Source organism: Ochotona princeps, chromosome 6, assembly GCF_030435755.1.
Source record: "Ochotona princeps isolate mOchPri1 chromosome 6, mOchPri1.hap1, whole genome shotgun sequence".
Lineage (NCBI taxonomy): Eukaryota > Metazoa > Chordata > Mammalia > Lagomorpha > Ochotonidae > Ochotona > Ochotona princeps.
The window spans coordinates 16,233,275-16,249,205 of NC_080837.1; the positions used below are offsets into that span (position 1 = coordinate 16,233,275).

Consider the following 15,931-nt stretch of genomic DNA (forward strand, 5'->3'; position numbering starts at 1 on the left):
AAAAAGTCATCTTCGTGATGGAGGAGTAGTGGTAGAGATGAGAGAAGGTTGCTGATGAAAAGCCTTGGTCAAATAAGTAAGTATGTTAAAAATAATATTTCTCACTGTCAGGGAAGGATCTTAAAAATATTGAGGTTAAGAAAACTAGAATGAACTTACAGAGATCGAAGTTTGTTTGGAAGTTTGTTGTGGTTTTCAATGACTCATATCACTATGCATGTTAGTTTAGATGTCTATATTTAACGTATTAATTCATTCCGTAGTTCTGTACATTGCAAGGACTTGGGAACTGCTACATTCCAGTAGCAGTGAGCTTAGCTGATAATAGGGTTTTGACTTCTAAATACTATTCTCTACTAAAAGAAAGCAGGACTCCCTAGAGAACAATTGGTTCCAAGTTTAGGGCAAGGAAAATACAAGCATTAAATACAAAAAATACAAAAGTAATAATAAAATATTGTGTGCTGGAAAACAACGACTTGCTCCAAGAATAATGAAAGATATGTTAAAACCCATACAATGAAACCAGTTTGAAAAAATTTCTGTGATAATTTGAGCATTAAGTATCAGTAATAGGTTACTCTATTAAATAAAATAAGAAGCCATAACTATACACATGAGTTAGTTGAAAGTGTGGTGAGAATCAAAATCTTACAGTTTCAAAGTACCTCCCCACAAAACATACATTAATAAGAAAAAGGAGAAATGATAATTTTATAATGGAAAGCAAGTAAAGAAAATATGACATCAATTCTGAAGTATTTCTGAAAAAGATATATAACCTGTGTAATCTCAAGGAAATATCAAACAAATACAAATTAAGATGTGTTCTACAAAATATCTGCTGTCAAAATAAGGGAAAAACTGAAAAACTTGAGATAAAGAGACTTGACATCTAAATGCAGTTCATACTTCAGAACAGAATTCCTTTTGTATAGCATTATTAGGGTAATAAACTAAACTGTAGTGTGGTGTAAGAATTAGGTAGTAGTTTATTCATGCTAATTTCCAGCTGTAGTTACATAGCAGAATGTCCTTATTTGTGGAAATTTCCTACATACTCAAGTATTAATGAAGAACATGAGAGAGGCATCTTAAGCTAAAAAATTAGGGGAAAAAGAAGTTACTTGTACTCTTTTCTATAAATTTGTGATAATGTAAACATATATATAGTATAGATACATATCTGCATGTATTCAATATATGTATTAAATATAAATAGTACCTGTGATCTTAAAAAGTCCGTGATAATAAATAAAAAGGAAGAAAGCAAAGCTTTTGCATGTATTATCTCAGCAATTTGCAAGTGTAAGATTATTTAAAGAAGTCTGTCACTTTCAGATTTATGCTACTGTGAAAGATAAATATGATTCATTCTTTAATATTCAGAAATTGCCTGAATTCTGAATATGACATAAAACCCTACTGATTGTTGTGTCATTTGAAAATAAGGAATGAGTTTCACTGTTCATGGTATAATAGGAAAAACAGCACATTGGAAATTAAAATTAACTTTAATCCCTGCTGTTACACTTATGACTTTAGTTATTAGCTTTTTTATGCTGTCTTCTTATCTATGTTTTTAAAAAATGTTGTGAAAAAGCATAATTATAACTGCATGTCTCATAATAGCAAGGTTATGTAAATTAAGAAGTAGAAAATTTAATTTTGTTGTTTTGTTGGGTTTCTTTTTATTCTTATTTTCCATTTTACAGTTTTTCAGACTTAGAACTTCCTTCCTCTCCCATCCCCTCCTGTCTCCTCTTCCCTCTTGTATTGGCTCGGTTTTATTGAAGATTACAAATTAGTGTTTCATTTTTGTTTTATTTCATCATAGAAATGCGTAATTTTTGAGTAAAATAGTATGAACAGAATTTTGTGTATACATCTATCATTTCTGACAATGGAAAATATTTGAGGAAAGATTGATGTAAAGAAACACCATTTCTGGGGCAGGCATTTTGGCACAGTGGGTTAAGGCCCTGCTTGGGGTGCTGATGTCCAATATCAGAGTGCCAATACAAGTCCCAGCTGCTCTTCTTCCAATCCAGCTTCTGCTGATGCCCCTGGGAAGGTGGTGACAGGTGGCCCAAGGTCTTAAGACCTTGCCCCCCAAGTAGAAGCCTTGGCTGGTGTTCCTGACTCCTGGCTTTGGCCTGGATATTGCAGCCGTTGATTGGTAGATCACTCTCCCTCTGCCTTTCAGAAGGGTCGGGAAGGGAAGGTAACACTATGCCCCAAAATCTCTATTGTGAAATAGATGAAATTTGTTTGCTTTATATAAATAAAATAATTTAATTTAAAAAAGAAAGAGGGATAAAAATGAATACAATTATTTCCTGCTCAGAACTCATACAACAATGGTAGAAATGATGGGTACCTATAGTTCAAATGGTAAAGAAGGAAAGTGTTATGTTTTAAATATATATTAATTTTGTGTGTGTAGTAATATTCTAGCCACTTCTTGGTACATTAAAACAATAAGTGTACTGAGATGTACAGGCCGTAACAGTATCCTTAATGCATGTTTTTATAAATGCATGTTTTATAATGCATGTTTTCCATACAACTGTGACTAGAATATAGAATATAGAATACAGAATGGTTTTATCACCCCAGAAAAGACATACTTAGGAAGAAAGATTTATTTTCTGTATGTTTGAATAATCTTTTTCTAACTTAATCCTTTTGTAACTTGATCTGTTTCTACATAGAGTTTTGAAATCCTACTTATTTTGAGAAGGCAATAATATCATAGCTTCTTGACAGTTTTGTCTTCATTATAACATTGTACCAAGGACTCATTTTTTTCTATATTTCACCACATTACATCTTGTTTGATGCTTATAAAATTAAACATTGGCAAAAATAAAAAGCTATGTTTAAAAATAATTTTTTGCAGAAATAATTGTGTTGGTTTTTTATGTAAGGATGGTATTTCTTACTAGCATTGTGAACTTTGAATGTTTTTTCCCCCATATGCTGAAAATTTACTGGTCATTCATTTGTACACTCTGAACATCCCTTTTTGAAGACTGATATACATCTGTGTAATAGTTGTTTCCAGTATCAAACTAACTAACTGAATCATAAGGCACCAGATTAAAGGACAAGATTTTGCAAGTAGCATGCTTCAGCCAATGAACTTGTTAACCCAAGGCTGAATTAATTATAGAAATCTGATCAATAGCTGAAAAGATAAAAGTATTATAATGTAGCCCTTTATTTTGATCTCTTATGCATCTTATTCTTAGGTTTGTGTTTCATCTGGAACTCATGGTAGTCTCTCATGGTTAAAGATACACTCATTAGTGTAAGAGTTTCAAGGCTTGTAATTTTGCTTTGTACCCAGGGCATCATGCCCAAAGGAGACTGTCTTGGTACTGATAATTAATATGTTATATTCTCTTGGATCTTCTGCTGTTTTTGTGATGGAAATTATTGCAGTAGATGTTCAAGCGATTTCCTAAAGAATATGAATTCTGGGCCTGGTGAGGCAGTCTAGTCGGTAAAGTCCTTGCCTTGCATGTACCGGGATCCAATATGAGCACCAGTTCTAGTCCCAGCAGTTCCACTTCCCATCCAGCTCCTTGCTTGTGGCCTGGGAAAGCAGCCGTGGATGGCCTAAAGTCTTGGGACCTGGTACCCGTGTGGAAGACCCGGAGGAAGCTCCTAGCTTTGGATAGGCTCAGCTCCGGCCATTGCAGCCACTTGGGGAATGAATCAATGGACAAAAGATCTTCCTCTCTGTCTCCCCTCCTCTCTGTACATCTGACTTTCGAATAAAAATAAATAAATATATTTTTAATGTAAATTCTGAGACCTCTCATAAAAGGAATTTCTACTAGCTGTATTATCATTGTTTCCAGGTAGACTATGTACTTAAAGCGTTACTACCTAGTCAAAGTCTGGATTCATGGATAGGGCATTTGCTATGATGGTGAAGATGCTGCTTGGGAACCAGCACTGCACATTAGAGTGCCTGGGTTCAAGTCCTACTCTATGCCCAATTCCAGCTTGGTTGTAGTGAGCATCATGGGAGGCATCAGCTGATGGCTCAAGTACTTGGGTCACTAAGGCCCACACAAGAGATTAGGATTGAATTACCACATTATCGCTTTGATTTGTTCCAACTCTGGCAGAAGGAAGATCCTTTTGTCTCTCTTTGCTTTTCAAAAAAAAAAAAAAAAAAAAAAAGCTAGAAGAAACTCTAAATCCAACACAAGATCACATATATGATGAATTAACATTGTACTTATAGATTTTAATGCCTGGTCAGAATATCAAAGCTGAAAAATAACACTAAAATAATTTTTGTGTATAGTAGAGTTCAAAGAACTCTTTTATTACAAAAAAAAAAAGGTGGGGGAGCAGCACAATGGCTCGACTAGATAATCTTCCACCTCCAGCTGTGGCATCCCATTTGGGTGCCAGTTTGTGTCCTGGCTGTTCCACTTCTGTTTCTGCTCCCTGCTTGTGACCTGGGAAAGCAGTAGAGGATGTTGCAAAGCTTTGGAACCCTGCATCCACTTAGGAGACCTGGAAGGGGGTTCCTGGCTTCTGGCTTCATATTGGCTCAGCTCCAGCCATTTGGGGAGTGCACCAGCAGTTGGAAGGTCTTTCTCTCCGACTCTCCTTCTCTTTTTAAATCTGCCTTTCCAATAAAAATAAATAAATATTTTTTAAAGTTAGTCACAAAATCCAAAATATCTCTTACTAACTTCATACAAAGTTGAAGCAGAAATGAACTGTATCTCTGTGTTTATTAAGCATACAGATTGTTACCATCTTTCATATATTTAAAAACAGCTTTATTTATTTGAAAGACACATTTTTCCATGCTCTGGTTCACCTTCCAGAAGCCCACAACAGTCAAACCTGCAACAGACGTAAGGCAGGAGCCTGGAACTCAGTCCAGGCAGGTGGCAGGGAGGAACTCAACACTTAAGCCATCACCTCTTTTTCCAGAATGCAGATGTAGGAAGCTTAATACGAAACAGAGGCAGGATTTGAACCCAGGCACTACAAGTTGGAATGTGGGGAATCTAAGTAGTTTTTAACTACAACACATATCCCAAACTAATATTTTTTTAATGAATAACTCTTCTTACTTCTGTTGGATGAATTATGAAAAGTAAATCTTAGTAGATATGTGTTAACTGCCTAAAGCCAATCCATGACTAAGGTTGAACAGAAGTTACATATATTCTTCTGTTGATTTTAGCGCATCCAAACAGAAACATTGGACTGACTTAAAAAGAGGGAGCAGATAATGCTGATTAAACAAATAATGTATGGAAGTTATTTGAGTTTCACTTATGACTGATTTAAGAGCCATGTGTTCTTGCTCTTCATATTTTAAATCCTTGCAATCTGTTTCTGTGGAGTGGTGCTTAACTAAGAACAATTTTGTGTAACAAATAGTCTGGTAAATTTTTTCTTGATTTTTTTAAACATCCTGTGCAATTTTTTCTAAGTATATTAATATCTATGGAAAAATATAAAAGGGAATATGAAAATTATTTTAATTTTATCCTTCTGTGGGTGTCAGAGTTCTTTTTCTGTCAATAGTTAAAGATATCACTGTGCTTTCCAAAAGACAGAGGTACCTAAATAATGATAAACGTGGGATTTACTATATGTCAAGATGAAAGTGTATTGGTCTACAAGTAAAAGGAAACTTTTTTCAACAAACTGTTTAATGTACAGGGCAAAATTTTAATATCTTCATAAATGTTCCATTGTGGAGGATTCAAGCAGTTGTCCCAGAACTCAAGGTTTTTTCACATGAACAAAATGACTTAAGAGTAGGACATAAGGCATAGATCTAAAAAGGGAAAAGCTATCAAAACAAAAAAAGAGGAAGAAACTATGAAATAAGTAACTATTAAGTAAGAACCAGTTGAACATCTGGTACCCACAGGCAAAACAGTCCTCTTGCAGTGTGCCATTGTTGGGACAGGGGTGGCTGGCACACTTGTTCCCGATGACCTTGGATGTTTGTTCTGGCTCATGCCTTCTATCTTGTTGTCATTGCATCCTTATTCATTAAATTTGCTCCATTTTTATCTGCATAAAAATGTTTGTGAATATAAAATCTTATTTGGTCTTGAGCACCATATCCTACAAAGATGCCTATGATTTGTCATTAACTATTTATTTTTTTCATTTGAAAGGTAGAAATCAAGACAGTTTCCATTTGTTGCTTTACTCTCCAAATACCCACACCAGCAGAAGTAGAAGCTGGGCCTTCAATGCAGGTCCTTCCTTTGGGTGGCAGCAGGAACTCAATTCCCTGAGCCACTGCCACTGCCTTGCAGGGTCCAGGTTATCAGGAAGCCACAAGCAAGAGCTGAAAGCAGGAATCTAACAGTGTCTTCACCTCTAGACCAAATACCCTTCCCTGTCGCCATGTTTCTACTGATGTTTTCTAAAAGCATTTTTTTAAAAAGATTGATTGATTAATTTGAAAAGCAGAGTTTAGACAGAAAGGTAGTATTAGAGAATATAGTGTTAATACTAATACTGTAATAATATAGTGATAACTCTATACTAATAGTGCTAGTGTTAGAGAACAGTGTCTTAACTGTAGAAGTTAGGACAGGGACCTGGGAGTTCTTTAAATGGAGGCTTTTGGCTAGTTCTTCTGATGCAATCCCAGCTGTACCCCTATCTTAAAGGGCACCTAGCACTTTTCCACCCTGACCTATCTGGGTGGAAAAATGACTGTACCAACTTTGAATAATAGTAGGGTATGTGGTTACCCGGTTCAATTTATTTTACTGTATCATAGCTAGTTTCACCATATAAATGCCTCTTTGACTAGCTCAGAAATTTAAAAGTACCTTTTTAAACATAAATTCATGTAAATAGTCTTCAACAGAATTGAAATAATAAGTGCTTGATATAAAAACTACATATTCTCCCTTGTGGAATTTTTAGTTATCATTTTGAATTGAAAAGCAGTAATACACATAAGTGAATTAATTAAATTGCTGGTAATACACTATCTAGAACGAACATCCTGGTAGTAATATGTGAGAGAGAAAAGAGAACCCAATTATATCTATATAATATATGTAAGATCTTTAAAAATTTCAGCACATACATATATAACCATTTTATTTCATTTATCATTATTTGGTTAACATTTTCTCTTGCAATTAATTAAAAGTTCTAAAACATGTCCACATGTTGTCCAGCTTGCTGCAAATGATAGATGAACTATTAAAAGCATTTTAAAATGAGGTGTGGCAACTTAGAATGAAAGCATGCTCTTATTTTCACCATTTTTTTACTCCAAAGATAGTATAGCATGCCTAATAATTTTCACCTTTATTTTGGAATTCTTTCTGTAGTGATACATAGAGAACTTATTCCACTTGTATTATTAAATAACTTCAGTATGTGTGCAAATCAATGCTATAGATAAACTTTTTTTAATATTTGTTTATTTTTTTATTCATTAATTACATTGTATTACATGGCATAATTTCATAGGTACTGGGATTCTCCCCCCTTCACCCCAAACCCTTCCCCCATGGTGAATTCCTTCACCGTGATGCATAACCACAGCTCAGGTTCCGTTGGGATTCCCTGATTACAAGCTCACACCATACAGAGTCCAGCATCCCACTGTCCAGTCAAGTTCAACGGCCTCTTAGGGAGGCCCTCTCAGGTTTGAAGGCAGAGCCAGCAGAGCGTCACCTCGATCAATTAGAAGCTCCAACATATCATATAGATAAACTTTTGCTAACTATTTTGGGTTTTATAATGTACGTTATTTTTTAACTCAGGTGGATATGGACAAGAGTGGTGAAGTACGACTTATAGAACTGGATGAATCTTTCAAAAGTGAACATACTGTTTTTGTAACGCCACCCGAGATTCCCTATCTGCCCAATGGCGAAGAACCCCCTTTGCAGTACAGGTATTCAAGAGGCAGACTGGTTGAGATTGAAAGTGAGAAGCAATCCATCATCTGAGACATAGCTTTCTAAGGAGTGTGGTATTTTCAAAATTCCAAACTTTACAGATTCATAATTTTTAGGTGGTAAGCAAGCTTATCCCACATCCATTATTAAGTTTTGAGGTATAAACAGAAGTGTGTGTGTATGTGTGTGTGTGTGTACTGTAGATTTGGGAAGCTCTCCATGTCTACCCAAGTATCCTCATAAATATTGATTAAATTCAGTTAGATTTCCCCACCCATTGGAGTACTTTTATTAAAGAATTTTGAATAACACCATCTTATGAATTAGGCCCTGAACCTGGACTAACCTGATTAGTCAATTCATGATAATATGAAAGATAGCCCTGATTGTTATTTGCATTTTTAACAAGGAGAGTCTGTTGTAAATGTGGTAATCTGAAACTGTGAAAATAATAGATGCCTTGTTTGAAAAAAATTTATTTGGTGGGCCCCTTACCAACTGTCTTGTTTTCTAATATGTTTGCTGCATATTTGTCTAAATATTAACCTTTAGTCATTTACTTGAGTTACTATGAAATTTGATGACATTAAAGATAAGTTAAATATATTCCCTCTATGTACTAGAGTTTGTAAGTAGCTGTTATGTTTCTAAATATTGCAGTAAAAGCACATAATTAGTGTGAACATTTATTGACTATCTGTCAAAGTCTGATTGAAAAATTTATAGTTGAATTTTAAGAAGTTATTAATTGAGGACTAGGTGTTTGGTGCAGCAGTTAAGATACCAGTTGAGATGCCTGCAACCCTTATTGGAGTGCCTGGGTTTGAGTCCTGCTGCAGGTCCAATTCTAACTTCCTGTGTAACCTGGGAGACAATGATGATGGCTCAAGTACTTTGGTCCCTGCCAACTACATGGGAGATCCAGATTGAGTTCCAGGCTCCTGAATTCAGCCTGGCTCAGACATAGCTGTTGTAGGCATTTGGGGCGGGGGGTTGGGGGGGCGCATAAATCAGTGAGTGGAAATCACTTACTGTGTCTCTGAAATGAATAAAAACAAACAAAATACATGTAAGTTTGTTTTTTCTGTTTATAACCATTGTGATCATCTATGTGTACTTGAATTTTTTTTTCTTTTCTGAAACAGCTATAATGGATTTCCAGTTCTTAGGAACAATTTATTTGAGAGACCAGAAGGATTTCTGCAAGCTCGAAAGAACAAACTGCCTTCAAAATCAAGTAGTCCTAGTAGCCCTTCTCCCATGTTCAGGAGAACAAAACAGGTGCTTTGAGAATTTAGCCATCTTCATGAAATCAAATAATCAAGCAAACAGTAAATTTGGCATTTATCTTCTTTAATATATTTTATCACCCTATGCACAGTTGTTAATGGTTAATGCTCACCGAAGATAATAAGAGATGATGTTTTGAATGTCTTCCAAAGATAATTTAGAAAAATCTGACTTCAATAAATTAATTTATTATTGTGTCCTAGAAGTTTACATGTTTTATAATACAGATTCAAGAAGAGGTTTGAAAATATGTAACAGATTCTTATGGAAATGTTACAAAAATGTGTCACTTTTTTTCAGCATTCAATTAAATAAGGATGTTAAAGTATGTAAAGTTATCCATGAAAACCTTGCATTTTTTTCTAGGAAATTAAGTCAGCCCATAAAATTGCCAAGAGATATTCTTCCATCCCTCAAATGTGGTCCAGGTGTCTGTTGCGTCACTGTTATGGATTGTGGTTTATTTGTCTCCCAGCTTATGTGAAAGTATGTCATTCAAAAGTCAGGGCTCTGAAAACAGCCTATGATGTGCTAAAAAAAATGCAATCCAAGAGGATGGATCCACCTGATGAGGTAACAGTTTTTTTTGTAAACCGCACTATTCTGCTTCAGATTTATATACATACATATCCTTGTTTCTACACACTTTCAAACTTGTGTTTCAGGTGTGCTACCGCATTCTTATGCAGCTCTGCGGACAGTATGATCAGCCAGTGCTTGCCGTGCGTGTGCTGTTTGAAATGCAGAAAGCTGGCATTGACCCCAATGCCATTACTTATGGTTATTATAATAAGGTATGGACAAATAGCATTATTTTTGTCACTATACCCCCTTAATTTAAAGACAAATAATCAGAGCTTATTTGATATTTATATTAGAATATCTAAAGTATATTTTATAAATCAAGTATGACTTGCTAATTTTCTTTGTTTTATGCAATGTTTTGATATCTTGATGATAGCTTGATGATTCTGAATGTTAACTTACAAAATTTATTTTTCTGATTATTTTATTTTGTTGAATGAATAGGCTGTTTTGGAAAGTACCTGGCCTTCAAGAAGTCGTAGTGGCTACTTTCTTTGGACAAAAGTAAGAAATGTTATTTTAGGAGTAGCACAGTTCAAAAGAGCTTTAAAGAAACATGCATACTTATCACAAACAACTCTCTCAGGTAATTAAAGGCTTTTAAGGGTTGTATGTGTTTTTTTTTTTTTTTCCTAAAATTAACGGGTTAGTTATACTTCATATTTTTAGGAACTTTTAAATACTTTGGTCTGTTATTATTGTCACTGAATACTAGAGACCAGAAGGACTTCAAATTTTGGGTTTTAAAATATTTACATATATATGATATATTTGGGTTGGGGCCCATATTTATTTATTTTTAACTTTATTTTTAAATTTTAGATGATGTTTACATAGTTGATCAGAGTGGGAAAGACCCAGGGTTAGGGAAAATTGGGAAAAGTGGATGTGATCATGTTTCCAAGCTTCCTATTTCTTCTTCCCATTTCTGGGGTGAGTAGGGAGATAAGGAGAGAAGCCATACCCAGCTTCCCAACCACCCCACTGTCCGAGAATAGAGAATAGCCACCCGATATCAACCCAGGGTCCCAATGCGGCACACGCTCCGAGGGTTCTGCCCAGGTGGATGCGATAGTTCTGAAATACTGTCAGTCTTGCTGATCTATGGATGTCCGTTGGCTGGCACAGTGTACCATAGAGTCTCCATTCATCTAGTTTGGCTGGGATACTTGTCCATTTGTTATGTTCTCCATTCTCTGCTATGGTACCAGATGTCCTCTGCAGACCCCAATGATCTACCATATCCTCTGTGTGTACCATGGCCTGCCATGGGACCCATATTTAAACACTAAATTTACTGGTGTTTCACAGACATCTAATATTTATCCTGAAGGTAATTTTATACACTATTTTAATGCAGCTGCATTTGACTATGACCCATCTTGGGATCAAATGTGGAATTTTATGATGTCATGTTGAAACTTTTGGAGGAATTTTAAAAGGTTTTGATTTTGGATTAGGTGTGATCAATCTGAGTTAGAGTCCTTTTCCTACCTTAAAAACTTTTTTTTAAAAATAGATTTCTCTTTTATTTTTCCAGCTGTTAAATTGTCAGCCTTTAGTGATCTTGTTTTAGTATTTCTTAATTCACAAGACGTTTCTTTGATATAATTGTAATTTGCTGATTATGTGGCAGTTTTTACTTTATTGCTTTAGTAGTTTATAAACTTGAACAACAACTAATGGATATTTTTGGTATCTCCTTGAGTAGTAAAATGCTATTAAAGTGTGTTTTCAAGCAGATGCCCATGACCTTTTTGCTGTTCGTCATGGCAGCATGGATAGTACTCATGGGACACACACTGTGGAGGAAGCACCTTTTAATTTGGGTTTTATCAAAGTGTATGCTACTGATAATAGATCTAGTGAAGGTTTGTATATGCCTATGTTTACATCTATGGCAACTTAAATACTGAATTTGCTAGCCTGTATTTTTTAAGTTTTGAATGGTATATTTCCATGAACTGTGTCACCTTTGAATTTTATAAGTTAGGTAATAGGTAGCACATTTAATAGCTATGTACAGTATTTCTTCTATTTGAATATAAACAAAAATTCAAGACAGCTATGAAGTACTTTATTCAAATACTTTGTCCATGATAATTCAATTAATTCTGCATTACACATATCTTTTTACCATATAATTTTCCTAAGATCAATCCTTTATAATTATGAAAATATGATTAGAGTTTAAAGAAGTTTCTGGGGCTGACACAGTGGTATTAGCAGGCTAGTCCTCTGCCTGTGGTGCCAGCATCCCATGTGGGCACCGGTTCAAGTCCTGGCTGCTCCACTTTCCAATCCTGCTCTCTGTTAATGGCCAAGGATGGCAGCAGATGATGGCCCAAGGCTTTGGGTCTCTGCACCTACCTAGAAGATCTGCAAGAAGCTCTTGGCTAATGGGTTGAGATCTGCCCAGCTCTGGTTATTTGTGGCCATTTGGGAAATGAACCAGCAGATGGAAAATTTCTCTCTGTGGGTTTCTCCCTCTTTCTCTATAACCCTTTCAAGTAAAATAAATTTTAAAAAAAGAAACTTCTATCTCCTTTTCTAAATTAATACTACTATAATAATGTCAGGTCCTGGTTATAGCAATGGTAGGACATTATTCGGAGAAGCTCGATGAAAGGTGCCCAGTAATTCACTGTACTATTTTTTCCAATTTCTTGTGCATGTTTAAACTACCTTAAAAATTTTTAAATAATCTTTCAAGTAGCTTAAATTTTTTTTTTCTTTTGAAAGGCAGTTATGGAGAGAGATCTTCCATCTGCTTGTTTATTCCCCCTAAAGGCCACAACAGCTGCTGCTGGGCCAGGCTGAAGCCAGGAGCTTCATTCACACCTCCTGCAAGGGAGGCAGAAGCCACAGTACCTGAACCATCTTTAGCTGCTTTCCCAAGCATATTAGCAGCAAATTGGATTTAAAGTAGAAAGGCCAGGACTCAGACTGGTGCTCCTATGAAATGCCAGCCTCACAGACAATGGTTTAACCATTGCACCACAATACTGACTGCTTAAATAAGTTTCAAAAATATTATTCTAACAGTGAAGGTGATACTGATTATTGAAATACAATATTTTTACATAGTTTTTAAATTTTATTTTATTTGAAATACAAAATACTACAGAAAAAAACGCAGAACTATCCACTAGTTCACTCCCCATATGCCTTCAGCACCCTGTCTTGGGCTGAAGCTGAGAGCAGGAAACTCAGTTTAGGTCTCTCCTCTGTGGGTGGCAGGAACTCGGCTCGCTAAGGCATCACTGTGCCTCCCAGAATGCACCTTAGCAAGCAGCTGGAACAGGAAATAGAGCTGGGACCTGAACCCACGTACTGTGATCCTGTGATCCAGGATGCAGGCATCCCAACTGCTAAGCCAAATACCCACCCCTGGACACAAGCTTTTTCTAACTATCATTAAAATTGACAACCTTAAAAATAAATTATTTGCTTACTTTTTTCCCTTTTGTTATTGCATTTTAAAATTATGCATGTCTTTTGGATGCAGTATAAACATAAGCTCTGTGGACAAAAACTATAAAAATTGAAATGCCACCAATAAATATGAAGGCATCTATCTCTGCACATGACATTATTTTGGTCTATCTCCTTTTATGTCTACTTTTAATATTAATAAGTATAACTCATTATATTGAAATGCAGTATGCATAGCTATTCTTCCTTCGCTGCCTTTGCATTAAACTAATGCAAATTATTTTAATCTGTTATAGTAGTCATCCTTACCTCTTAATATTAGGAAATGTTTTATTTTTAGCTATGACTTTTTAAAAAGTTAGCCATAAAAGCATGAGTTTCAACAAAATCATCTTCAAATTTTTCTATTTTAAAATTTTTAATGGAAATGGACCTGGCAGTTTTATTAGAAAAAATACCAACTCAAAATAATACCTAGCGATACCAAATATCATTTCTTTATATAGTGCTCCCAAAACTTATAAAGCCGTTTCACGTCTAGGCCCATATAATCATAAATTGTGTTTTACAAATCTGGAAGCATGAGATCTAAACAAAGAGGATAAATGATTCCTTAAAATCATCTAAGATACAGCATGATTCAGAACTTTTTTTATGCTAGTCCTGAGAAAACAATTTGCTGAAAATTATATATAGGCTGTTTAACAAAAGAAGTTTATTAATGTAACTTGCTTTTTTTGGTAACATTGGTTTTTTCCTCTCATGTATTTTTCCTCTTGTGCAATTCAGTTAATTATTCAATTGAGTTTTCAGAAAATTTAATTATCAGTAACTTGGGAAGCCCCAGTTCTTGGGTAAACCCATTTAGATACTCATCTCCAATACTCTGTATTGAATGCTCTGGGCTGAACTGCCCTTATCGCCTTTGCTTAGTTGGAACTCAGTTTCACCTGGAGGAGTCATGGACTTATATAAAGAATGTCTGTGATTTGGAATCCCACATAGTAGTGTGAATACACATGACTCCTTCTGACTGCATTGTAAAGCCAAAATAAATTATTTTGATATCTTTTCTTTCTTACATTACTGGAGATAGGGAAAGATAGCTAACAAAATAAAGCTTTCAATTGGAATTACCCAGGAAAATTTCCAGTGGAGTTTATGATAAACAAATATAGGGGTTTTTTTTCTCTTTGTTTTTCTAGGTGGTCAGTCTGATCTGGGATATAATTTATTGTCTAAGGATGAAATTAGAAGAGGGAATAATTCTGCTGAGGACATTTCAGAAGAAAAAGATAAAAAAGGGAGTGATTCTGGTTCCTGTACGTACTGTTTAAAATTGGTTAAATCTGTGACTTTATATTCATAGAAAAATATTGACTTTTAAGTGCAAAAATATCAGTTTTAATTTACATTTTCCTTTATAACTTTCTTCCTCCCATCCAGAGGCCTCTCCACCACCTAAAAATTTTCATAAAAGTGCTTCTGTATGAAATATAGTCTCAGTGACAAAACACTCTCCAATCAAAAACTATTAAAGTTAATACCATGTATTCACAGAATACTCTTTCTTCATTTTGAGGCTTTTTACTTCATTTTGAGGCTTCAAATAAGTGGAACTACTTAATTAGATATACCATTATAATATTCTTATTACCTATTTGTAGGTAGAAATTTTAGAACTAAAAGCTGCTTCTCTGGGCCTTTTACAATATAGATTGCACTTAGCTGACTTTTTCATCTCTATTTCTATAGTATCAGAGAGCGAGAGTACAAAAGGAAGTACTGATTGTCTTCCAAAGATCAATTTGCAAAGTTCTTCCAATATTGTTCGCCTCAATGGTACAGGTAACAACAGTGCTGATAAAATATCAGGAGAAAACAGGGGTGAGTTGAACATTATACATCTGTTACATGCAGGATAGATTGTGTGTCTAATGAATAACATTTTCCAAAAATCCTAATTTTCCATTCTCTTTTAAAATGTATTTGTGCAGCTTCTCATGGTGTAGCTCAGTGGGTTGAGATATGTGTTTTGTGATACTTTGTCAAAGATTTTATTATTACCCCTGTATAGAGGAAAGCATCCAGACTACACTTGCTGTCTTCTGAGTGAACTGAGCTGAGAAATAGAAGCAGGAAAGGCTTAGAGTGTCATACACCTAGCCAAGTTTTATTTATTTTTCAATTTTATTCTCTTTAAACTCTTAATAAGAGTTTATTTTCATTTCATTTTAAAGAGAAAAGGAAAGGAAGTCTTTCATCTTCTATTGTACTCTCCAAATGCATACAATAGCTAGGAGAAAGCCAGGCTAAAGCCAGGAGCCTGGAACCCAACCTAAATCTGCCTTGTGGGTGGTCGAACCCAAGTACTTAAGCCATCCTCTGCTGCCTGCCTGCCAAGCTGTGCAATCGTAGGAAGCTAGAACGGCAAGCAGAGCCAGGCCTCACAACCAGGAACTCCAATATGGGATGCAAACATTCTAAGAACCATCTCAAAAAAACCCACTCTTCAGCCAAGTTTTATACGAAAGATATGGTTCCTTGGTCTTCATATTGTTCTTTTTGTTTTTGCTTAAAATTTATTTATTTTTATTATAAAGGCAGATTTACAGAGAAAAGGAAAGAAAGAAAAGATCTTCCATCCACAGGTTCACTCCCCAAGTGGCACCAACAGCCAGGGCTGA

General features: G+C 35.2%; 1 protein-coding gene across 9 annotated transcripts in view; it reads left to right on the plus strand.

The window, feature by feature from the left end:
• DENND4A (DENN domain containing 4A) overlaps positions 1–15,931 on the plus strand; it is a 116,558-nt gene that overhangs the window by 76,484 nt on the left and 24,143 nt on the right. For 8 of the 9 annotated variants that reach the window (XM_058665656.1, XM_058665655.1, XM_058665659.1 and 5 more), the window contains exons 15-21: positions 7,797–7,930; positions 9,080–9,215; positions 9,591–9,797; positions 9,890–10,018; positions 10,254–10,395; positions 14,450–14,566; positions 15,000–15,131. In XM_058665656.1, coding sequence (XP_058521639.1) covers positions 7,797–7,930; positions 9,080–9,215; positions 9,591–9,797; positions 9,890–10,018; positions 10,254–10,395; positions 14,450–14,566; positions 15,000–15,131 — 997 coding nt within the window. The remainder of the gene's footprint in view (positions 1–7,796; positions 7,931–9,079; positions 9,216–9,590; positions 9,798–9,889; positions 10,019–10,253; positions 10,396–14,449; positions 14,567–14,999; positions 15,132–15,931) is intronic. The other variant, XM_058665663.1, reaches the window with a different exon arrangement.